Consider the following 26,533-nt stretch of genomic DNA (forward strand, 5'->3'; position numbering starts at 1 on the left):
AAGAGAGGCCACACCAAACAGCTGTGTACCTGCCACCAGCATCTCCCGGAGACCTCCTCCGCATTTTTTTCCCGGTCACACCACCTGACATCACGCGGCAGCCTACTGTAATGTTATAAGGAGAAAAAACATAGGCAAGACAACCCACTCTGGGTAGGATAATTCTATCGGATGCTTACCCGACTACAACACTGCCTCAAGTGCCTATATTGCAAATAAGGTCAAAGTATAGAAAGAAAATTCCACTTAGCTGCCTGTGTATGATCCTTTGTCATCGACCAGGGGTTTATTATCACAATTTTCTCTCCGCGTCATGAAGAGACAAAAATTCGGACTCTTTGCGAGGATCGAAACCAACTCGTCCCGGCCAATCTAGAGCTTAATCAACAGAGCGGTCAGCACATGAGAAGAATACAATTATTTCAGCATTCATGGATATACATAATGTAATATACAAAAACAACACCCATATCGTAATCATGCATATATAAAGTCATATCTACACCTATATACATATAGACATAACCTATACGCAAGCGGATTGTCCAGACCCGTCAGGTCCGTAGTGACCGTAGTGTTGTTGTGAATGTGCATGACCATGTACTGACGTGCCCCCGATGTGAATCTACCAGAAACCTTATGGGCAACAGAAACTGAGTAAATGTCGACAGCACGTAATAGTAAGCGGGCAATAATAATAATAATAATATTAGTCTTGTAACCCCAAGGGGTCTGAGGGAAGCATACCTCTACAATTGCAATAACACTCACCCTACTTATATATATTTTAAATAAATATATATATACCCATACAGGTACAATGCAACAGCCTGTGAATTCTTTTGCCCAGGAATTACCGTTGATGCCGACAGGGCATCGACCGACCGCCATGTCTTCCCTAAGGTGTTTACTTGTTTTTAAGCACACAAAAACAACCTAATACTTAGTTGTTTGAATCAAGTACCGGCAAGTGTCGGTGAAACCGACAGTTATCTCCACAGGAGCTTTTGACAAAGCCCTCACACCGTCGACACATGTCGACTAACCAATAGTGGGAAAATGAAAAGGGAAACCATGGCCTTATGTTAACACCACCAGGAATATGCGCCCATTAAGTAACGTAATGTTATATTAACCCCATATAGCATTTACACTGTGTCCTCCCTCCTTTAGTAAATTTTGGCGGGGACCTGATGGAAAATGGCGCGGACTCCTGTGCAGGGCTAAGTTCCGCCCCCTCCCGGCGCGCTCAAGCCCACTCCCTATCTCTGAAATTGTACTAGGGATTTATATACTGGGATTAAACCCTTCTGTATATCCCTATATACCAACCCCGCAGCCCAGGGCGACCCCCCCGCCCCGCACCCACTGATACCGTTGGTGTGTGTGTGTGAGCGATGGAGCGGAGTGCCCACGCTGCTATGCCCCTGGCGGGGTGAAGACACCCGGAGACCGGGTATGCTCCCCCGCCCGGGATGTTTACCTGCCCAGGACGCTCCTCATGTGGCCAGTGGCGGGGAATAGGAGGCGCACCGCGCTCCAGCACGCTGGCGGGGTCCGAGAGACGGAGCCCCGGCCCCGCCAGCTTACACGTGTAAGATGCACTATACCGCGCTGGCGGGGTCCGAGACAAGGATGCCCCGGCCCCGCCAGCTTACCTGTGGAAAAAGCGCTATACCGCGCTGGCGGGGTCTGAGACACAGAGCCCCGCCAACTTCCTCCTGCGCCCTGCACCCCTGGCTGCCCCGGGAAACCACTGTACTTGCGCTGCCGGGGGCTCCATATACAGACCCCCGCAGGCACGTTGTAAGAAAACCAGTAACCGACTTGCTGCCCAGGGCGCTCCCCCCCCCCCTCCGCGCCCTGCACCCGTATAAGCAGTGGCGGGGAAAACTTCAACGTATGCTGGCGGGGGATAACTAGGGTGCCGAAATACTTTCTTGCCAGATCTTTTTTACCTAAAGAAGACTAGTAACATGCTGCCCAGGGCGCTCCCCCCCCCAGCTCCCTGCACCCTGTGAGTGCCGTTGGTGTGTGGGAGCACGGAGCGCAGCACTCTCACTGTACCTCCGTTACTGAAGTCTTCTGCCGTCACTGAAGTCTTCTTTTCTTCCAATACTCACCCGACTTCTTTCTTCTGTCTTCTGTGAGGGGGGTGACGGCGCGGCTCCGGGAACAAGCAGCTAGGCGCACCAAGTGATCGAACCCTCTGCAGCTAATGGTGTCCAGTAGCCGAGAAGCAGAGCCTTGAAACTCACAGAAGTAGGTCCTGCTTCTCCCCCCTCACTCCCACGCTGCAGGGAGCCTGTAGCCAGCAGGTCTCCCTGAAAATAAAAAACCTAACAAAAGTCTTTCAGAGAAACTCAGTAGAGCTCCCCTAGTGTGTGACCCATCACTCCTGGGCACAAAGTCTAACTGAGGTCTGGAGGAGGGGCATAGAGGGAGGAGCCAGTTCACACCCAGTTTAAGTCTTTATAGTGTGCCCAGGCTCTGCGGATCCGTCTATACCCCATGGTCCTTTTGGAGTCCCCAGCATCCTCTAGGACGTAGGAGAAACAAAGCTGTCAAAAGCAGCCCCCATAGGAAAACCCACCCAACTTTTTAGACACTTAAACTACACTGGACAGAGAGAAGCTTCCACTCTCAAAGAAAACATTTTTTGTGCACAGCATCCTCAAAGTAGACCCACGGTAGCAGATTGGATGAAGTAGAATAAAAGTTTTATCATTACTCATCATAAAACAATGACAAACTGTAGCTCATCTGCTTGTAATTTAGTCAATGAATGTTGGCGTAACATGCATCCGATTTACTAGCTGGTACCACAAGCACATCTCATGGAGCAATTGGGAAGTGTCACTTAAATCCTCACTCACTTTTCTCATCACCTATGTACGAAGTACTTTGAGAATGAGCAACAAGAATTTCTTCACGCACTGGCGAGGTGTCTGGATTTCCAGGAATACACGCTGTCACCGCTGTGTGTAGACGGCTGGCGCACGTTAAACATTAACTTACTTTCTCGTCCATCTTCTCTGGGGTTTTCTCCTGGTTGAAGTTTTGGTGGAAGGCTTGCAGATTGAATAGCATGTGTTTCAGCGCCTCTACTGGTCCGTGATGATTTCCTCCAGAGAAAGTAGTTGCCTGGAAAAATAAAAGTGAAAAAGTAGAGCGGCATCCAAGTTTAATCAGGCAAACAATACAATTTAGCAAAAAAAAGAAAAAAAAACTTCAGCTGCTCTTATCACCAGTTTTGTTGAATTACTGGGAGAACAACAACTAATGGGGGTCATTCCGAGTTGGTCGCTCACTGGCTAGGTTTTAGCAGCCGTGCAAACGCTCTGCCGCCGCCCACTGGGGAGTGTATTTTAGCTTAGCAGAAGTGCGAACGCATGTGCAGCCGAGCTCTGCAAAAACAGTTTGTGCAGTTTCTGAGTAGCTCTGAACCTACTCAGCGCTTGTGATCACTTCAGCCTATTCCTGTCCGGATTTGACGTCATACACCCGCCCAGCGAACGCCCAGCCACGCCTGCGTTTTTTTCAGACACGCCTGCGTTTTTGCAAACACTCCCTGAAAACGGTCAGTTGACACCCAGAAACGCCCACTTCCTGTCAATCTTCTTGCGGCCGCCAGTGCGAAGGAAACCTTTGCTAGAACCTGAGCACAACCACAAAGAGCTTTGTACCGGTTCGTTGCGCTTGCGTACTGCGGGGCATACGCATTTGCAGAAATTCTATTTTTTCACCTGATCGCTGCGCAAATTGGCAGCGAGCGATCAACTCGGAATGACCCCCAATAAGTAGTGCCCTCCTTCCCCGTCAATGGCTCTCACTCAAGAGATGAAGAGGGGTCAAACCAGCAAAGGAGAACCCTACACCTGCCCTGTAGGCAAGTACAGTATTGCAGGGGCGTCTGGGTGGAGCAGGGGAGGGCTGTGCTGACCCGGCATAGGGCAGTCCATGTTACTAGTTATAGAAAAGATAATTTAAGAAAAGACCCTCTCCTAAAACCCTGATCAGTCATTGCGGTTCTGTATAGAGGAAACCGAGGCTCAGATCAGTGCAAATATTCTGCACAGTTGATCCAGAAATCACCTTCAGCACAGCAGCGCCACCAAGGGGTGAGAAAGTGACACTTCTCAGCCATACATAAAAAGTAGGTAGGAAATAAAAAAAAAAAAAAAAAAAAAAAAACTTACTTTATTCTCTTTTTTAGCACAATCATTAAGGAAATCTTCCACGAGACTTGATTTTAAGGGTGCTCTATTTTCTTCATCAAGTACAGGAACGGGAGATTTGCTGTTAAAAAAAAAAATAACATTTTCTTTAATTCTTCAGTGCCTGATAACCGGATAAAGCGACAAGACCAACCAGGAAATTCTTATGCTCTTATCTTTCAGTAGCTGTGATGTTAGAAGGATTCTTACTGTATGTATTAAAAGAGACTTAACTGAAACACATGTAGAACAGCATGCAATAATAAAAACGCATTCAGTTAAAATGCAATACCTGGTTAATCTTAAATAAAAGGCTGACGCTGCTCCTCATCTCTATTGGGGGAATGCAAGTGTTTTTGCGCGCCGGCAGCCATCAGATGGCGCTCGACGGAGCAATTCAAGTGTTGGTCCTTTCAGTAGCGCACAGCACTGGTAATGACATTACCGTTATGTTGTTCCGTCATTTTGACGGGTGGTAACTAGTATTACATAAGAGGACAAAGCCATTATAAGTAATAGAAACCTGATGGCCTTAAATAAGCCAAAGTGCATTTTGTAAAAGCCCATGTGTATGTCTGCAACACAGGAATAAGGTATAAAATAAGCAGTTACACTCCGCTAATTCCCCATACCCTTTCACCCGTTTTTCTCCTCACCCCGGCTCGCTCTCCGCTCTTTCTTTCTGTCTTCTCCCCTTCCTTCTTATCTCTACTTCTTCCCCTCCCTTCTCTTACTTCTTTTCCCCTACCCCTCTCTCTGTTCTCCACTTGTTTTCCATATCCTTTTTTCAAGCTCTCTCAGGAGTTCCACTGGTTGGCCCTTAGAGATGTACTTTTTCTATACCCCCTTTGTTTTTTGCTGAATACTTAATGTATATAACTTTTTAGCTTACACAATTCATTGATTCATGTTTGTTTTCGCCTAGATCTCAGATTGTGTTAATATGTACTTTTCTATTCTTATTTTACTCCAATCTGACTGTATCCATGTTCTTTATTTGTCTTAGATGATTTCCTATCAATAAAAACTTATGATTGAAAAAAAAAAAAAAAAAAAAAGGGCTGCTACAGTAACATACGTAAATCACCGGTCCTGTAGCAGTGATTGCAAGATACGCGTTATAGTGCAATTTTACGCGATACAGGCATTTTGATACCCAATTTAAAATAAGAATTTACTTACCGATAATTCTATTTCTCGTAGTCCGTAGTGGATGCTGGGGACTCCGTAAGGACCATGGGGAACAGCGGCTCCGCAGGAGACTGGGCACATCCAAGAGAAAGCCTTAGGACTATCTGGTGTGCACTGGCCCCTCCCCCCACGACCCTCCTCCAAGCCTCAGTTAGGATACTGTGCCCGGACGAGCGTACACAATAAGGAAGGATTTTGAATCCCGGGTAAGACTCATACCAGCCACACCAATCACACCGTACAACTTGTGATCTGAACCCAGTTAACAGCATGATAACAGAGGAGCCTCTAGAAAAGATGGCTCACTACAGCAATAACCCGATTTTTTTGGTAACAATAACTATGTACAAGTATTGCAGACAATCCGCACTTGGGATGGGCGCCCAGCATCCACTACGGACTACAAGAAATAGAATTATCGGTAAGTAAATTCTTATTTTCTCTAACGTCCTAAGTGGATGCTGGGGACTCCGTAAGGACCATGAGGATTATACCAAAGCTCCCAAACGGGCGGGAGAGTGCGGATGACTCTGCAGCACCGAATGAGAGAACTCCAGGTCCTCCTCAGCCAGGGTATCAATTTTGTAGAATTTACAAACGTATTTGCTCCTGACCAAGTAGCTGCTCGGCAAAGTTGTAAAGCCGAGACCCCTCGGGCAGCCGCCCAAGATGAGCCCACCTTCCTTGTGGAGTGGGCATTTACAGATTTTTGGCTGTGGCAGGCCTGCCACAGAATGTGCAAGCTGAATTGTACTACAAATCCAACGAGCAATAGTCTGCTTAGAAGCAGGAGCACCCAGCTTGTTGGGTGCATACAAGATAACAGCGAGTCAGATTTCCTGACTCCAGCCGTCCTGGAAACATATATTTTCAGGGCCCTGACAACGTCTAGCAACTTGGAGTCCTCCAAGTCCCTAGTAGCCGCAGGCACCACAATAGGTTGGTTCAGGTGAAACGCTGAAACCACCTTAGGGAGAAACTGAGGACGAGTCCTCAATTCCGCCCTGTCCGAATGGAAAATCAGAAAAGGACTTTTACAGGATAAAGCCGCCAATTCTGACACGTGCCTGGCCCAGGCCAGGGCCAACAGCATGACCACTTTCCATGTGAGATATTTTAACTCCACAGATTTAAGTGGTTCAAACCAATGTGACTTTTGGAACCCAAAAACTACATTGAGATCCCAAAGTGCCACTGGAGGCACAAAAGGAGGCTGCATATGCAGTACCCCTTTTACAAACGTCTGAACTTCAGGGACTGAAGCTAGTTCTTTTTGGAAGAAAACTGACAGGGCCGAAATGTGAACCTTAATGGACCCCAATTTCAGGCCCATAGACACTCCTGTTTGCAGGAAATGTAGGAATCGACCCAGTTGAATTTCCTCAGTCGGGCCTTACTGGCCTCGCACCACGCAACATATTTTCGCCAAATGCGGTGATAATGTTTTGCGGTTACATCCTTCCTGGCTTTGATCAGGATAGGGATGACTTCATCCGGAATGCCTTTTTTCCTTCAGGATCCGGCGTTCAACCGCCCTGCTGTCAAACGCAGCCGCGGTAAGTCTTGGAACAGACAGGGTCCTTGCTGGAGCAGGTCCCTTCTTAGAGGTAGAGGCCACGGATCCTCCGTGAGCATCTCTTGAAGTTCCGGTTACCAAGTCCTTCTTGGCCAATCCGGAGCCACAAATATAGTGCTTACTCCTCTCCATCTTATCAATCTCAGGCCCTCATTCCGAGTTGATCGCTCGCAAGGCGATTTTAGCAGAGTTACACACGCTAAGCCGCCGCCTACTGGGAGTGAATCTTAGCTTCTTAAAATTGCGACCGATGTATTCGCAATATTGCGATTACTAACTACTTAGGAGTTTCAGAGTAGCTTCAGACTTACTCTGCCTGTGCGATCAGTTCAGTGCTTGTCGTTCCTGTTTTGACGTCACAAACACACCCAGCGTTCGCCCAGACACTCCCCCGTTTCCCCGGCCACTCCTGCGTTTTTTCCGGAAACGGTAGCGTTTTTTCCCGCACGCCCATAAAACGGCCTGTTTCCGCCCAGTAACACCCATTTCCTGTCAATCACATTACGATCGCCGGAGCGATGAAAAAGCCGTGAGTAAAAATACTATCTCCATTGTAAAATTACTTGGCGCAGTCGCAGTGCGAATATTGCGCATGCGTACTAAGCGGAATTTCACTGCGATGCGATGAAAAATACCGAGCGATCAACTCGGAATGAGGGCCTCAGTACCTTGGGTATGAGAGGCAGAGGAGGGAACACATACACTGACTGGTACACCCATGGTGTTACCAGAGCGTCTACAGCTATTGCCTGTTGGTCCCTTGACCTGGCGCAATACCTGTCGAGTTTTTCCCAACGGTTTATAATTATGTGGAAGACTTCTGGGTGAAGTCCCCACTCTCCCGGGTGGAGGTCGTGCTGAGGAAGTCTGCTTCCCAGTTGTCCACTCCCGGAATGAATACTGCTGACAGTGCTATCACATGATTTTCCGCCCCGCGAAGAATCCTTGCAGCTTCTGCCATTGCCCCCCTGCTTCTTGTGCCACCCTGTCTGTTTACGTGGGTGACTGCCGTGATGTTGTCCGACTGGATCAACACCGGCTGACCTTGAAGCAGAGGTCTTGCTAAGCTTAGAGCATTGTAAATGTCCCTTAGCTTCAGGATATTTATGTGAAGTGATGTCTCCAGGCTTGACCATAAGCCCTGGATATTCCTTCCCTGTGTGACTGCTCCCCAGCCTCGCAGGCTGGCATCCGTGGTCACCAGGACCCAGTCCTGAATGCCGAATCTGAGGCCCTCTAGAAGATGAGCACTCTGCAACCACCACAGGAGGGACACCCTTGTCCTTGGTGACAGGGTTATCCGCTGATGCATCTGAAGATGCGACCCGGACCATTTGTCCAGCAGGTCCCACTGGAAAGTTCTTGCGTGGAATCTGCCGAATGGGATTGCTTCGTAGGAAGCCACCATTTTACCCAGAACCCTTGTGCATTGATGCACTGAGACTTGGCTCGGTTTTAGGAGGTTCCTGACTAGCTCGGATAACTCCCTGGCTTTCTCCTCCGGGAGAAACACCTTTTTCTGGACTGTGTCCAGGATCATCCCTAGGAACAGAAGACAAATCGTCGGAACCAGCTGCGATTTTGGAATATTGAGAATCCAATCGTGCTGCCGCAACACTACCTGAGATAGTGCTACACCGACCTCCAACTGTTCCCTGGATCTTACCCTTATCAGGGAATCGTCCAAGTAAGGGATAACTAAAATTCCCTTCCTTCGAAGGAATATCATAATTTCGGCCATTACCTTGGTAAAGACCCGGGGTGCCGTGGACCATCCATACGGCAGCGTCTGAACTGATAGTGACAGTTCTGTACCATAAACCTGATGTACCCTTGGTGAGAAGGGTAAATTTTGACATGAAGGTAAGCATCCTTGATGTCCCGAGACATCATGTAGTCCCCTTCTTCCAGGTTCGCAATCACTGCTCTGAGTGACTCAATCTTGAATTTGAACCTCTGTATGTAAGTGTTCAAAGATTTTAGATTTAGAATCGGTCTCACCGAGCCGTCCGGCTTCGGTACCACAACAGTGTGGAATAATACCCCGTTCCCTGTTGCAGGAGGGGTACCTTGATTATCACCTGCTGGGAATTCAGCTTGTGAATGGCTTCCAAAACTGTCTCCCTGTCAGAAGGAGACATCGGTAAAGCCGACTTTAGGAAACGGCGAGGGGGAGACGTCTCGAATTCTAATTTGTACCCCTGAGATATCACCTGAAGGATCCAGGGGTCTACTTGCGAGTGAGCCCACTGCGCGCTGAAATTCCTTGAGACGGGCCCCCCACCGTGCCTGATTCTGCTTGTAAAGCCCCAGCGTCATACTGAGGGCTTGGCAGAGGCGGGAGAGGGTTTCTGTTCCCGGGAACTGGCTGATTTCTGCAGCCTTTTTCCTCTCCCTCTGTCACGGGGCAGAAATGAGGAATCTTTTGCCCGCTTGTCACGAAAAGACTGCGCCTGATAATACGGCGTCTTCTCATGTTGAGAGGCGACCTGGGGTACAAACGTGGATTTCCCAGCTGTTGCCGTGGCCACCAGGTCTGAAGACCGACCCCAAATAACTCCTCCCTTTAATAAGGCAATACTTCCAAATGCCGTTTGGAATACGCATCACCTGACCACTGACGTGTCCATAACCCTCTACTGGTAGAAATGGACAACGCACTTAGACTTGATGCCAGTCGGCAAATATTCCGCTGTGCATCACGCATATATAGAAATGCATCTTTTAAATGCTCTATAGGCAAAAATATACTGTCCCTATCTAGGGTATCAATATTTTCAGTCAGGGAATCCGACCACGCCAACCCAGCACTGCACATCCAGGCTGAGGCGATTGCTGGTCGCAGTATAACACCAGTATGTGTGTAAATACATTTTAGGATACCCTCCTGCTTTCTATCAGCAGGATCCTTAAGGGCGGCCATCTCAAGAGAGGGTAGAGCCCTTACAAGCGTGTGAGCGCTTTATCCCCCCTAGGGGGTGTTTCCCAACGCACCCTAACCTCTGGCGGGAAAGGATATAATGCCAATAACATTTTAGAAATTATCATTTGTTATCGGGGGAAAACCACGCATCATCACACACCTCATTTAATTTCTCAGATTCAGGAAAACTACAGGTAGTTTTTCCTCACCGAACATAATACCCCTTTTTGGTGGTACTCGTATTATCAGAAATGTGTAATAACATTTTTCATTGCCTCAATCATGTAACGTGTGGCCCTACTGGAAGTCACATTTGTCTCTTCACCGTCGACACTGGAGTCAGTATCCGTGTCGGCGTCTATATCTGCCATCTGAGGTAACGGGCGCTTTAGAGCCCCTGACGGCCTATGAGACGTCTGGACAGGCACAAGCTGAGTAGCCGGCTGTCTCATGTCAACCACTGTCTTTTATATAGAGCTGACACTGTCACGTAATTCCTTCCAACAGTTCATCCACTCAGGTGTCGACCCCCTAGGGGGTGACATCACTATTACAGGCAATCTGCTCCGTCTCCACATCATTTTTCTCCTCATACATGTCGACACAAACGTACCGACATACAGCACACACACAGGGAATGCTCTGATAGAGGACAGGACCCCACTAGCCCTTTGGGGAGACAGAGGGAGAGTTTGCCAGCACACACCAGAGCGCTATATATATACAGGGATAACCTTATATAAAAGTGTTTTTCCCATTATAGCTGCTGTATCTTTAATACTGCGCCTAATTTGTGCCCCCCTCTCTTTTTTAACCCTTTCTGTAGTGTAGTGACTGCAGGGGAGAGACAGGGAGCTTACCTCCAACGGAGCTGTGAGGGAAAATGGCGCCAGTGTGCTGAGGAGATAGGCTCCGCCCCCTTATCGGCGGCCTTATCTCCCGTTTTTCTATGTATTTTGGCAGGGGTTAAATGCATCCATATAGCCCAGGAGCTATATGTGATGCATTCTTTTGCCATTTAAGGTGTTTATTATTGCGTCTCAGGGCGCTCCCCCCCAGCGCCCTGCACCCTCAGTGACCGGAGTGTGAAGTGTGCTGAGAGCAATGGCGCACAGCTGCAGTGCTGTGCGCTACCTTGTTGAAGACAGGACGTCTTCTGCCGCCGATTTTCCGGACCTCTTCTGCCTTCTGGCTCTGTAAGGGGGCCGGCGGCGCGGCTCTGGGACCCATCCAGGCTGGGCCTGTGATCGTCCCTCTGGAGCTAATGTCCAGTAGCCTAAGAAGCCCAATCCACTCTGCACGCAGGTGAGTTCGCTTCTTCTCCCCTTAGTTCCTCGATGCAGTGAGCCTGTTGCCAGCAGGTCTCACTGAAAATAAAAAACCTAAACTAAAACTTTCACTAAGAAGCTCAGGAGAGCCCCTAGTGTGCACCCTTCTCGTTCGGGCACAGAGATCTAACTGAGGCTTGGAGGAGGGTCGTGGGGGGAGGGGCCAGTGCACACCAGATAGTCCTAAGGCTTTCTTTTGGATGTGCCCAGTCTCCTGCGGAGCCGCTGTTCCCCATGGTCCTTACGGAGTCCCCAGCATCCACTTAGGACGTTAGAGAAAAATTGAGCAGGTCCTCCAGGACCCGCCGTGCTACAATTCAAGTCAGCGATTGTGTGACTGGGTGCATCAGGGGAAGTTTGCAGGTGTGCCCCGGACGGCGGCGGCGGCAGCAGAGCTGTGTTAGGTAGGACAGGCACGCAGCCGCATACAGCGCCAAGCCCTAAGGTGGCCGTCATGGTCTGCTTCACCTGCGATAAATTCCGCCACCGCCATGGACTGGAACCCATTGCTGCAGCTGCCTCCCAGACCAAGATGGTCCGGATCTCCTGAGAGCACTGTGACTGCTGCTTTAACAGATATGGGAAGGTTTGTCCCTCTGCATACTGTAGCTGCCAGCACCCCTGCCTGTACAACTGATGTGTGTGTCAGTGTGCCCCTGGGTCCCTGTACAATGTGTGTGTGGGTGTGTGTGTCAGTGTGCCAATGGTCCCCGTGCAGTGTGTGTCAGTGTGCCAGTGGTCCCTGTGCAGTGTGTGTGTGTGAGTGTCAGTGTGCCAATGGTCCCTGTGCAGTGTGTGTGTGTGTGTGTGTGTGTGTCACTGGTCCCTGAAGTGTGTGTGTGTGTGTGTGTGTGTGTGTGTGTGTCACTGGTCCCTGAACAGTGTGTGTGTGTGTGTGTGTGTGTGTGTGTGTGTGTGTGTCACTGGTCCCTGAACAGTGTGTGTGTGTGTGTGTGTGTGTGTGTGTGTGTGTGTGAGTGTGCTTCTGGTCCCTGTACAATGTCCCTTGTCACCCCTGCCTCCCCAGTCACCCACTATCTCCCCATCATCCCTGCCTCTCCAGTCATCCTTTATCTCCTCAGTCACCCGTCTCACCAGTCACACACACTTACCCCAGCCACCCACTATCGCCCCATCACCCCTGCTTCCCCAGTCATCCACTATCTCCCCGTCAGCCCTACCTCCCCAGTCACCCACTGTCTACCCGTCACTCCTGCCACACCAGTCACCCACGGTCTCCCCAGTCACCCACTGTCTACCTGTCCCCCCTGCCTACCCAGTCACCCACTATCTCCCCATCACTCCTGTCTCCTGTACCCAATAGGTGATGTCTTACTGTTTACTCTCCTCACAGCCCTATATATTGCCTCCCTGTGCCCCACACAGCACGTCATCGTTCATACACTCCTGTACCCCATATACTCCCTTCCTATGCCCCACACAGCTGATGGCATATGGGCAGCTCAAAAGCATAAATTGTGATTCGACTCAGAAAAATTGAAGCAGGACCCCAAGTTTCCAAAGTGAGGGGTCCCTGGGACCCACTTTTTTTTTTTTTTTTTTTTTTTTGCTCAGCGCGATCACTGCTGTAAGGTTATACAGCCAGAGGAAAGTCTCTATCACAGACAGCAGACTAGTATGTAAAACAGAAACAGCACTTGTTAAATAGCATAAGCAGCAAATTGTAGGTTAGCTGTAATTAGAGGTAATTGGCAGCGAGGGCACAGCAGCGCAAGATTGTTTGATTCTAAGAAACTGATCAATTAGATAAGGAAAATCTATCATCTACAGGGGGAAATTCTGTGTTATTATAATAAATCTAGTTCTCTCACAGTCAGTACACCCACGGAGGAATCCGTGTGGAGGAAGCGGGAAAGAATAACACACTAGCCATGCACAATCTCCATACTGCGACTAAATACAGATGTGTCTGTTGCAGATGGGCAAAGTGTCCCCTCGTATAGGAGAGATGTTTCATTATCTTATATTATATTATCAGTTATAATTCTACTATTGTTGCTCTTATGTTTCAGTTTATGTTTTGTATTAGGCAGCCATCGTCTGTTGATATGACCTAGAATTTGGTGTCCCAAATATACAATTCATTTGATATTTGAATATTTAAAAGCATCTGAATAACATTAACACTGAAATTGAACCGGCTACCAATATCCGCAGAATATTTTATTTCTAACACTACTCTGTAAGGAAATTTCCACTTTTCTGTTCTTCCCCCACAGACAAGCACCAGCCAGTCCTAACAGAGCACCTTCGCTGAGGCTGCTGGGACAGCGGTGGATGCCACAGTTCCAGCAGTGCCCAGGCTCCCCATATAATCTAGAATCATGGGTCTTCAACCTTCAGCTGCTGCAGCACTTCACATCACAGTATGCCCTGCCTCACTTTTAAGATGCCTTAATAGCAACACTGTGGAAGGGCATGCTGGGATGTGTTGTTGCACAACAGCTGGAGGGCCATAGGTTGAAGACGCATGATCTAGAACACAGGTTCTCAAACTCGGTCCTCAGGACCCCACACGGTGCATGTTCTGCAGGTCTCCTCACAGAATCACAAGTGGCATAATTAGCTCCACCTGTGGACCTTTTAAAATGTGTCAGTGAGTAATGAGTACACCGGTGCACTTGCTGGGTTACCTGCAAAACATGCACTGTGTGGGGTCCTGAGGACCGAGTTTGAGAACCACTGATCTAGAACAAAAGATAACCTTTATTCCCTGCTCTATAGCCCTCCTGCTCCCCCTGAGTTTGTCAGTAATCCAGCAATGAGACTGAAAATAAGATTTTACTCACCGGTAAATCTATTTCTCGTAGTCCGTAGTGGATGCTGCGAACTCCGAAAGGACCATGGGGAATAGCGGCTCCGCAGGAGACTGGGCACAACTAAAGAAAGCTTTAGGTCACCTGGTGTGCACTGGCTCCTCCCACTATGACCCTCCTCCAAGCCTCAGTTAGGATACTGTGCCCGGAAGAGCCGACACAATAAGGAAGGATTTTGAATCCCGGGTAAGACTCATACCAGCCACACCAATCACACCGTATAACTCGTGATACTATACCCAGTTAACAGTATGAAAACACTGAGCCTCTCAATAGATGGCTCAACAATAACCCTTTTGTTAACAATAACTATGTACAAGTATTGCAGACAATCCGCACTTGGGATGGGCGCCCAGCATCCACTACGGACTACGAGAAATAGAATTATCGGTAAGTAAATTCTTATTTTCTCTAACGTCCTAGTGGATGCTGGGGACTCCGAAAGGACCATGGGGATTATACCAAAGCTCCCAAACGGGCGGGAGAGTGCGGATGACTCTGCAGCACCGAATGAGAGAACTCCAGGTCCTCCTCAGCCAGGGTATCAAATTTGTAAGAATTTAGCAAACGTGTTTGCCCCTGACCAAGTAGCTGCTCGGCAAAGTTGTAAAGCCGAGACCCCTCGGGCAGCCGCCCAAGATGAGCCCACTTTCCGTGTGGAATGGGCTTTTACAGATTTTGGCTGTGGCAGGCCTGCCACAGAATGTGCAAGCTGAATTGTACTACAAATCCAACGAGCAATAGTCTGCTTAGAAGCAGGAGCACCCAGCTTGTTGGGTGCATACAGGATAAACAGCGAATCAGATTTTCTGACTCCAGCCGTCCTGGAAACATATTTTCAGGGCCCTGACTACGTCCAGCAACTTGGAATCCTCCAAGTCCCTAGTAGCCGCAGGCACCACAATAGGCTGGTTTAAGTGAAAAGCTGAAACCACCTTAGGGAGAAATTGAGGACGAGTCCTCAATTCTGCCCTGTCCGTATGAAAAATTAGGTAAGGGCTTTTATAGGATAAAGCCGCCAATTCTGAGACACGCCTGGCTGAAGCCAGGGCTAACAGCATTACCACTTTCCATGTGAGATATTTTAAGTCCACAGTGGTGAGTGGTTCAAACCAATGTGATTTTAGGAATCCCAAAACTACATTGAGATCCCAAGGTGCCACTGGAGGCACAAAAGGAGGTTGTATATGCAGTACTCCCTTGACAAACGTCTGAACTTCAGGAACAGAAGCCAGTTCTTTTTGGAAGAATATTGACAGGGCCGAAATTTGAACCTTAATGGACCCTAATTTGAGGCCCATAGACAGTCCTGTTTGCAGGAAATGCAGGAAACGACCCAGTTGAAATTCCTCTGTATTGGCCTTCCCGGCCTCGCACCACGCAACATATTTACGCCAAATACGGTGATAATGTTGTACGGTTACATCCTTCCTGGCTTTGATCAGGGTAGGGATGACTTCATCCGGAATGCCTTTTTCCTTCAGGATCTGGCGTTCAACCGCCATGCCGTCAAACGCAGCCGCGGTAAGTCTTGGAACAGACATGGTCCCTGCTGGAGCAGGTCCTTTCTTAGAGGTAGAGGCCACGGGTCTTCCGTGAGCATCTCTTGAATTTCCGGGTACCAAGTCCTTCTTGGCCAATCCGGAGCCACGTGTATAGTCTTTACTCCTCTCCTTCTTATGATTCTCAGTACTTTTGGTATGAGAGGAAGAGGAGGGAACACATACACTGACTGGTACACCCACGGTGTTACCAGAGCGTCCACAGCTATTGCCTGAGGGTCCCTTGACCTGGCGCAATATCTGTCCAGTTTTTTGTTGAGGCGGGACGCCATCATGTCCACCTTTGGTTTTTCCCAACGGTTCACAATCATGTGGAAGACTTCTGGGTGAAGTCCCCACTCCCCCGGGTGAAGATCGTGTCTGCTGAGGAAGTCCGCTTCCCAGTTGTCCACTCCCGGAATGAACACTGCTGACAGTGCTATCACATGATTCTCCGCCCAGCGAAGAATCCTTGCCACTTCCATCATTGCCCTCCTGCTTCTTGTGCCGCCCTGTCTGTTTACGTGGGCGACTGCCGTGATGTTGTCCGACTGGATCAACACCGGCTGACCCTGAAGCAGAGGTCTTGCCTGACTTAGGGCATTGTAAATGGCCCTTAGTTCCAGGATATTTATGTGAAGTGACGTTTCCATGCTTGACCACAAGCCCTGGAAATTTCTTCCCTGTGTGACTGCTCCCCAGCCTCTCAGGCTGGCATCCGTGGTCACCAGGACCCAATCCTGAATGCCGAATCTGCGGCCCTCTAGGAGATGAGCACCCTGTAACCACCACAGGAGAGACACCCTTGTCCTTGGAGACAGGGTTATCCGCTGATGCATTTGAAGATGCGATCCGGACCATTTGTCCAGCAGATCCCACTGAAAAGTTCTTGCGTGGAATCTGCCGAATGGAATCGCTTCGTAAGAAGCCACCATCTTTCCCAGGACCCTTGTGCATTGATGTACTGACACTTGGCCTGGTCTTAGGAGGTTCCTGACTAGGTCGGATAACTCCTTGGCTTTCTCCTCCGGGAGAAACACCTTTTTCTGTACTGTGTCCAGAATCATCCCTAGGAACAGCAGACGTGTCGTCGGAATCAGCTGCGATTTTGGAATATTTAGAATCCATCCGTGCTGTCGTAGTACTACTTGAGATAGTACTACTCCGACCTCTAACTGTTCTCTGGACCTTGCCCTTATCAGGAGATCGTCCAAGTAAGGGATAATTAAGACGCGTTTTCTTCGAAGAAGAATCATCATTTCGGCCATTACCTTGGTAAAGACCCGGGGTGCCGTGGACAATCCAAACGGCAGCGTCTGAAACTGATAGTGACAGTTCTGTACCACAAACCTGAGGTACCCTTGGTGAGAAGGGCAAATTGGGACATGGAAGTAAGCATTCTTGATGTCCAGAGACACCATATAGTCCCCTTCTTCCAGGTTCGCTATCACTGCTCTGAGTGACTCCATCTTGAACTTGAACCTTTTTATGTAAGTGTTCAAGGATTTCAGATTTAAAATGGGTCTCACCGAGCCGTCCGGCTTCGGTACCACAAACAGCGTGGAATAATACCCCTTTCCCTGTTGTAGGAGGGGTACCTTGATTATCACCTGCTGGGAATACAGCTTGTGAATGGCTTCCAATACCGCCTCCCTGTCGGGGGGAGACGTTGGTAAAGCAGACTTCAGGAACCGGCGAGGGGGAGACGTCTCGAATTCCAATTTGTACCCCTGAGATACTACCTGCAGGATCCAGGGGTCCACTTGCGAGTGAGCCCACTGCGCGCTGAAATTCTTGAGACGGGCCCCCATTGTGCCTGAGTCCGCTTGTAAGGCCCCAGCGTCATGCTGAGGACTTGGCAGAAGCGGGGGAGGGCTTCTGTTCGTGGGAAGAGGCTGTCTGCTGCAGTCTTTTTCCCCTTCCTCTGCCCCGGGGCAGATATGAGTGGCCTTTTGCCCGCTTGCCCTTATGGGGACGAAAGGACTGAGCCTGAAAAGACGGTATCTTTTTCTGCTGCGAGGTGACTTGGGGTAAAAAGGTGGATTTTCCAGCCGTTGCCGTGGCCACCAGGTCCGATAGACCGACCCCAAATAACTCCTCCCCTTTATACGGCAATACTTCCATATGCCGTTTGGAATCCGCATCCCCTGACCACTGTCGCGTCCATAATCCTCTTCTGGCAGAAATGGACATCGCACTTACTCTTGATGCCAGAGTGCAAATATCCCTCTGTGCATCTCGCATATATAGAAATGCATCCTTTAAATGCTCTATAGTCAATAATATATTGTCCCTGTCCAGGGTATCAATATTTTCAGTCAGGGAATCCGACCAAGCCACCCCAGCACTGCACATCCAGGCTGAGGCGATTGCTGGTCGCAGTATAATACCAGTATGTGTGTATATACTTTTAAGGATATTTTCCAGCTTCCTATCAGCTGGTTCCTTGAGGGCGGCCGTATCAGGGGACGGTAACGCCACTTGTTTTGATAAGCGTGTGAGCGCCTTATCTACGCTAGGGGGTGTTTCCCAACGCGCCCTAACCTCTGGCGGGAAAGGGTATAATGCCAATAACTTTTTAGAAATTAGCAGTTTTTTATCGGGGGAAACCCACGCTTCATCACACACCTCATTTAATTCATCTGATTCGGGAAAAACTACGGGTAGTTTTTTCACACCCCACATAATACCCTTTTTTGTGGTACTTGTAGTATCAGAAATGTTCAAAACCTCCTTCATTGCCGTGATCATGTAACGTGTGGCCCTACCGGAAAATACGTTTGTTTCCTCACCGTCGACACTGGAGTCAGTGTCCGTGTCTGTGTCTGTATCGACCTGAGGTAACGGGCGCTTTAGAGCCCCTGACGGTGTTTGAGACGCCTGTACAGGTATTAACTGATTTGCCGGCTGTCTCATGTCGTCAACAGTCTTTTGTAAAGTGCTGACACTATCACGTAATTCTTTCCATAAGACCATCCAGTCAGGTGTCGACTCCCTAGGGGGTGACATCACTAACACAGGCAATTGCTCCGCCTCCACACCATTTTCCTCCTCACACAACGTACCGACACACAGCACACACACAGGGAATGCTCTGATAGAGGACAGGACCCCACTAGCCCTTTGGGGAGACAGAGGGAGAGTTTGCCAGCACACACCAGAGCGCTATATATATATATATATATATATATATATATATATATATATATATATATATATATATATATATATATATATATATATATATATATATATATATATACATACACAGGGATAACCTTATATAAGTGTTTTTCCCTAATATAGCTGCTGTATATATTTATATGCCAATTTAGTGCCCCCCCTCTCTTGTTTTACCCTGTTTCTGTAGTGCAGGACTGCAGGGGAGAGTCAGGGAGCCTTCCTCCAACGGAGCTGTGAGGAAAAAATGGCGCCAGTGTGCTGAGGAGATAGGCTCCGCCCCTTTTTCGGCAGCCTTTCTCCCGCTTTTTTATGTAAAAATAGGCAGGGGTTAAATACATCCATATAGCCCAGGAGCTATATGTGATGTATTTTTTGCCAAAAAAGGTGTTTTTATTGCGTCTCAGGGCGCCCCCCCCCAGCGCCCTGCACCCTCAGTGACCGGAGTGTGAAGTGTGCTGAGAGCAATGGCGCACAGCTGCGGTGCTGTGCGCTACCTTATTGAAGACAGGACGTCTTCTGCCGCCTATTTTCCGGACCTCTTCCGTCTTCTGGCTCTGTAAGGGGGACGGCGGCGCGGCTCTGGGACCCATCCATGGCTGGGCCTGTGATCGTCCCTCTGGAGCTAATGTCCAGTAGCCTAAGAAGCCCAATCCACTCTGCACGCAGGTGAGTTCGCTTCTTCTCCCCTTAGTCCCTCGGTGCAGTGAGCCTGTTGCCAGCAGGTCTCACTGAAAATAAAAAACCTACTTTAAACTTTTACACTAAGCAGCTCAGGAGAGCCCCTTAGCCTGCACCCGTCTCGTTCGGGCACAAAAATCTAACTGAGGCTTGGAGGAGGGTCATAGGGGGAGGAGCCAGTGCACACCAGGTAGTCCTAAAGCGTTTTACTTTTGTGCCCAGTCTCCTGCGGAGCCGCTATTCCCCATGGTCCTTTCGGAGTCCCCAGCATCCACTAGGACGTTAGAGAAAAAATAAAATTATAATTAATAATAATCCCAATTTTTCCTTCTGCAGAACAGCTCTGAGATGACCAAACCCCATTATGACCCAGAAAGAAGAGATGCCTAAGAAGATATAAGCACCTAAAATTATAAATGGTTAGTGTAGGCTCCCAGCTGAAAGCGATCAAAGCATTGCGCTAAATCAGGCCTCGCCAAGCTGTGGCTTTCCAGCTGTTGTGAAACTACAAGTCCCAGCATGCCCTGCCACAGTTTTGCTATTAAGTAATGCTAAAACTGTGGAAGGTAATGCTGGGATGTGTAGTTTTACAACAGCTGGAGAGCCACGGTTTGGCCAAGCCTGCGCTAAATGATCATCATAGTGCGCAGTGCCGCCTTCATTAGTAGTCAAATATCCATGACAGATATTTAAATATTGCTTTAGGGTCTAAAGTGTGCGCCTGCATTTTGGATTGTGTGTGTACTTTTATAGATTTTACGTACAATGAATACGGGATATTTTCCCACGATCGCTCTGCCTCGAGCACGTCTTCAGTCCGGGGACTCCCGTTATTATGAGGAAGTTGTGACGAGTCTTTCTTTGAGACTTCAACTGCTTGTTCTAGATTCTGATCAGGCAAATCATTGGGGTGACCTAAGACGGAGGAGTAGAACATGTTACACTGCACAACAAAACCTGACAGCTAAGAAGTAATACTGGTTTGCAGTCACTGTGTCGGCATGCATAATTTTGATAGTTACTAAGCTGACATGGCTAAAATGTCGATACCTGGAAAATGTTGTCATGAAATGTCGACATAGTGAAAAGGTTGACATCAGCGTTAGTGTTATATGTAGGGATTAGACTTGAATAAAAAAACACTGTCGATATTCTGACCATATCAACATTTCACCAAAGCCGACATGCTGAATTTCAATATGGAGAATTTCGACACGATGCACATCTCGGTCAACATTAGGACCATGTAACAGTTTCCAAGGTTAAAAAAAAAAAAAAAAAAGACAATTTGTCCATCGAGTTCAACAAGTTAGTGGTCTCCTATACTTTAATATTTTTAATACTAATTTCAACTGTTGTGAAAGTTTAACCGTTATGTTTATTTCTTTATTTTTCTTTTTATACTATTGTGCAGGATTTACCCACCATAACCCTGTATATCCTTATCCAGTAGGAATTTATCTAGGCCATTCTTAAAAGCAATGACTGAGTCTGCCAATACTACTCTCTCAGGCAGGGAATTACAAATACGTATTGTCCTTACGGTGAAGAAACCTTTTCGTCTGTGTGTGCGAAATCTCTTCTCCTCTAACCTAAGCGGGTGTCCACATGCCCTTTGTGTTGATCTTACCTAAAACAAATTCCTCGCTAGCTCTGTGTATTGTCCTCATATATTTGTACATGTTAATCATATCCCCTCCTAATCTCCTTTTTTCCAGTGTAAACATGCTCATGTCAAGTATGAATGCTGATATGGTCAATGTCGACACAGTATACTAGGCCTGTAATAATGCCGCCTGTGAAGCCAGGTAGGTGAAAGGGAGAAGGCTTACTTTTCAGCGGTGTATGCCAATGTTTTATAGTCTCAAAACCGGAATGCAGAGAATTCTTTTTTCCATCCATGCATCTTCCTGAATGAACCATATTGTAACCTCTCTCATCAATACACAGGTCATGGAACGGTGTCCGTACAAGGTCCTGCCAACCCAGAGAAGAGGAACCATGCAGATAATTTAATGTCCGTGGTATGGAACTATTCTCAGGGGACATACATTTTCTACTTGGAATCCGGCTATCTGTCCCATCCAGAAGGCCATGGTCTCTTAACCAGACTGGATACTTTACATCTGGAATACTGGTGATCCCTGACACCCCTAGTTCAGACTTCTGGCTGGTTAACCAGCGTGGATAGCTTTTACACAAAGTAGATCGGTTTGGTAAATATGGGGAATTAAGGTTGCTGTAAAGTGCATGATTGTTTTCCGTGTCTGTTTCAGGTAAGATGACCATGGATTTCCTTTTGAGTTTGCCAAAGGCATCATGGACCTTATGACTCTGAAGATCCAGATAGCCAAGACTGTGGTCATGAAGTTCGTAAGGCTGGAAGGTGGCTCCTCTGTTTGAGGAAGCAAATGGCGAGGGTGCAGCGGTGTGACTTGTCAGATGAGAGCCGTAATGTTTTTTTATGGCTTTCCAACGTTTTTCCTCAGACGCCTGAGAAAAGGGCAAAGTCCCATCAGAGGGGAAACACAGAAGATCATCCGTGGTAAGACTCAGCAGGTCGGGGTCACGGGGAACATATCGTCTCCTGGACGAGGAAGGTTGCTTGTGACGAACCTTGGGATATGCTGAAAATGCAAACAAACGGAACTGTACATTTTTTCTTTTTAGAAAAACACTTTCAACAGGAACTATGGGAATAATTATTACACACAATAAGGAAAAAAGCTGACGACAGGAGATTATATTTTTGACTAATTCATGCTACATTCTGTGGTTTTATATGGGGCGGCAGAATTTTATATGTGACCTGGGGGACGGACTACAGGAATATTATAATATAATATAATATAATATAATATAATATAATATAAATATATATATATATATATAAATCCAGCAGCAGCCGGCACTCCTATATATGAAATAATGAGGCTCAGGTGCCAGAACCAATAATAAATAAATGTCCAACAATGAACGGCACTCAGAGGCAAAGATAGTTGCAAAACTTTGTATTCCAAAAAGGTCAACGTTTCGGGGAGCAAAACCCCGTCATCAGGACACACTGTCTGCTGTGTCCTGATGACGGGGTTTTGCTCCCCGAAACGTTGACCTTTTTGGAATACAAAGTTTTGCAACTATCTTTGCCTCTGAGTGCCGTTCATTGTTGGACATATATATATATATATATATAAATAAATAAATAAAAACAGGTGGGGGTCCGGCACAGCCACTTAGAACGAATGTAAGCATGGGTGCCCTCACAAGAGAATGGATACGCAAAGAGTTGGAGTGCCGCACCAACTCTTTGCGTGTATGTATGTATGTATGTATGTATGTATATAAAAAATACAGCTGATTGGAACAGTGTGAACTACAGAGAGGCATTGCCACAGTCATTCATACTGACTCTTTGTAAAAACAATTCTGGCCCAATCCTGGGAATTATTTGTTTTATAAGCTTTTGAATAAGCAAAGTGATAATCCATGAGGTGAATTTTATCCAATACCGTTCTGGTAATGTGTCCACTTATTGAAGATTTATATGCTGATTATCTGTATTGAAGTCTCTTGATTGTAAAGCCCCTGATGTAGTCCGTTGGACGAAACGCGTTGGATGTTTGAGACAACTATTGCGTTCTTCAAGAGTCATCGCTATATGATTAAGAATGGAACATTGCTTTTAATCATCTCGTGTATAAAGTATCATGGAATGTAATTGAACAATTTTATGTATTGTATCTTTAAAGGAAATAAATCCTTTTTTAAGAATAATAAATAAGGATACTATTTATACTGTTATATACCAGAGCACTAGTACAAGCTCCTTTGGGAAATCTTCTTTTTGTATCTCTGTATTGTACCCCACCTAACAGGGGGTAATCCCGAAGTCGCAGCTTATCTATACAGCGCGTTAACCAGGTCTAAACCCGATATATAGATAGATAGATAGATAGATAGATAGGATAGATAGATAGAGATATATATATATATATATATATATATATATATATATATATATATCTCTATCTATATATCTATCTATATATATCTATATATATATCTATATATATCTATATCTATATCTATATCTATATATATATAAAGATTTTATACCTACCGGTAAATCTTCTTTTTCTCCTAGTCCGTAGAGGATGCCGGGGACTCCGTAAGGACCATGGGGTATAGACTGGCTCCGCAGGAGACATGGGCACTATAAAGAACTTTAAAATGGGTGTGCACTGGCTCCTCCCTCTATGCCCCTGCTCCAGACCTCAGTTAGAGAAACTGTGCCCAGAGGAGACTGACAGTACGAGTAAAGGATTTTGTTAATCTAAGGGCAAGATTTATACCAGGCCACACCATATAACATGGAATATACCAACCTGTTAACAGTATGAAACAAAACAGCATCAGCCCGAGACTGATCAAAACTGTAACATAACCCTTATGTAAGCAATAACTATATACAAGTCTTGCAGAATTTAGTCCGCACTGGGACGGGTACCCAGCATCCTCTACGGACTAGGAGAAAAAGATTTACCGGTAGGTATAAAATCTTATTTTCTCTTACGTCCTAGAGGATGCTGGGGACTCCGTAAGGACCATGGGGAGTATACCAAAGCTCCAAACCGGGCGGGAGAGTGCGGATACCTCTGCAGCACCGATTGAGCAAACATGAGGTCCTCATGAGCCAGGGTATCAAACTTGTAGAATTTAGCAAAAGTGTTTGAACCCAACCAAGTCGCCGCTCGGCAAAGCTGTAATGCCGAGACGCCTCGGGCAGCCGCCCAAGAAGAGCCCACCTTCCTAGTGGAATGGGCCTTTACCGAATTCGGTAACGGCAATCCAGCCGTAGAATGAATGAGCCTGCTGAATCGTGTTACAGATCCAGCGAGCAATAGTCTGCTTAGAAGCAGGAGCGCCAATCTTGTTGGCTGCATACAGGACAAACAGAGCCTCTGTTTTCCTAACCCGAGCTGTCCTGGCTATATACATTTTTAAGGCCCTGACTACATCAAGGGACGTGGAATCCTCCAAGTCCCCCGTAGCCACAGGCACCACAATAGGCTGGTTCATAGGAAAAGATGAAACCACCTTTGGCAAAAATTGAGGACGAGTCCTCAATTCTGCTCTATCCACATGGAAAATCAGATAGGGGCTTTTGTGAGACAAAGCCGCCAATTCGGATACCCTCCTTGCAGACGCCAAGGCCAACAACATGACCACCTTCCAAGTGAGAAATGTTAATTCCACTCTTTGAAGAGGTTCAAACCAGTGAAACTTTAGGAACTGTAACACCACGATAAAGGTCCCATGGCGCCACTGGAGGCACAAAAAGGAGGCTGTATGTGCAGCACTCCCTTTACGAAAGTCTGGACTTCTGGGAGATAAGCCAATTCCTTCTGAAAGAAAATGGACAGGGCCGAAATCTGCACCTTAATGGAGCCTAATTTCAGGCCCATATCCACTCCTGTCTGCAGAAAGTGGAGAAGGCGGCCCAGATGGAAACCTTCCGTAGGAGCATTTTTGGCCTCACACCAAGATACATACTTTCTCCAGATACGGTGATAATGCTTCGCCGTCACCTCCTTCCTAGCCCTCATCAGAGTAGGGATGACTTCTTCCGGAATGCCTTTTCCAGCTAGGATTCGGCGTTCAACCGCCATGCCGTCAAACGTAACCGCGGTAAGTCTTGGAACACGCAGGGGCCCTATTGCAACAGGTCCTTTCTGAGAGGAAGAGGCCACGGATCTCCTGTGAGCATTTCCTGAAGATCTGAATACCAGGCCCTTCGAGGCCAATCCGGAACAATGAGTATTGTCCGCACTCTTTTTCGTCTTATGATTCTCAATATCTTTGAGATGAGTGGAAGAGGAGGAAACACATAGACCGACCGAAACACCCACGGTGTCACCAGGGCGTCTACCGCTACTGCCTGAGGGTCCCTTGACCTGGCACAATACCTCCGAAGCTTCTTGTTGAGGCGTGACACCATCATGTCTATTTGAGGAAGTCCCCAACAACTTGTTATCTCTGCAAAAACTTCTTGATGAAGTCCCCACTCTCCTGGATGGAAATCGTGTCTGCTGAGGAAGTCTGCTTCCCAGTTGTCCACTCCCGGAATGAAGACTGCAGTCAAAGCGCTTACATGATTTTCGCCCAGCGAAGAATCCTGGCGGCTTCCGCCATTGCCACTCTGCTCCTTGCTCCGCCCTGTCGGTTTACATGAGCCACGGCTGTGACGTTGTCTGACTGAATCAGAACCGGTAGGTCTTGAAGAAGATTCTCCGCTTGACGCAGGCCGTTGTATATAGCCCTCAATTCCAGTACGTTGATGTGAAGGCACGCCTCCTGGCTTGACCATAGTCCTTGTTTCTTCCTTGTGTGACTGCTCCCCATCCTCGTAGGCTCGCGTCCGTGGTCACCAGAACCCAGTCCTGAATGCCAAACCTGCGACCCTCTAGAAGGTGAGCACTCTGCAGCCACCACAGGAGAGACACCCTGGCCCTGGGGGACAGGCTGATTTTCTGATGAATATGAAGATGGGACCCGGACCACTTGTCCAGAAGATCCTACTGAAAAGTCCTCACATGAAACCTGCCGAAGGGGATGGCTTCGTAGGACGCCACCGTTTTCCCCAGCACTCGAGTGCATTGATGGACTGACACCCTTTTCGGTTTCAACAGGTCTCAGACCAAGTTCTGGAGTTCCTGGGCTTTATCCATTGGGAGAAAAACCCTCTTTTGTTCAGTGTCCAGAATCATGCCTAAGAACGATAGCCGAGTTGTTGGCACCAACTGTGACTTTGGTAGATTCAGAATCCAGCCGTGTTGCTGCAGCACTCTCAGGGAGAGCGCCACGCTTTTCAACAATTGACCTCGCCTTTATCAGGAGATCGTCCAAGTACGGGATAATTGCGACTCCCTGCCTGCGCAGGAGTACCATCATTTCCGCCACTACCTTGGTGAAAATCCTCGGGGCCATGGAAAGCACAAACGGAAACGTCAGAAACAGGTAATGGCAGTCCTGTACAGCGAATCTCAAGTACGCCTGATG

The 26,533-nt window shown here is 47.6% G+C and overlaps 1 protein-coding gene across 4 annotated transcripts in view; it reads right to left on the reverse strand.

The window, feature by feature from the left end:
• C1H18orf54 (chromosome 1 C18orf54 homolog) overlaps positions 1-26,533 on the reverse strand; it is a 60,069-nt gene that overhangs the window by 8,961 nt on the left and 24,575 nt on the right. For 3 of the 4 annotated variants that reach the window (XM_063959963.1, XM_063959944.1, XM_063959953.1), the window contains exons 3-6: positions 21,307-22,101; positions 20,239-20,389; positions 4,200-4,299; positions 3,019-3,144 (exon numbers count right to left, since the gene is read on the reverse strand). In XM_063959963.1, coding sequence (XP_063816033.1) covers positions 3,019-3,144; positions 4,200-4,299; positions 20,239-20,389; positions 21,307-22,101 — 1,172 coding nt within the window. The remainder of the gene's footprint in view (positions 1-3,018; positions 3,145-4,199; positions 4,300-20,238; positions 20,390-21,306; positions 22,102-26,533) is intronic. The other variant, XM_063959973.1, reaches the window with a different exon arrangement.

The sequence above is a fragment of the Pseudophryne corroboree genome, chromosome 1 (assembly GCF_028390025.1).
Source record: "Pseudophryne corroboree isolate aPseCor3 chromosome 1, aPseCor3.hap2, whole genome shotgun sequence".
Taxonomy (NCBI): Eukaryota; Metazoa; Chordata; class Amphibia; order Anura; family Myobatrachidae; genus Pseudophryne; species Pseudophryne corroboree.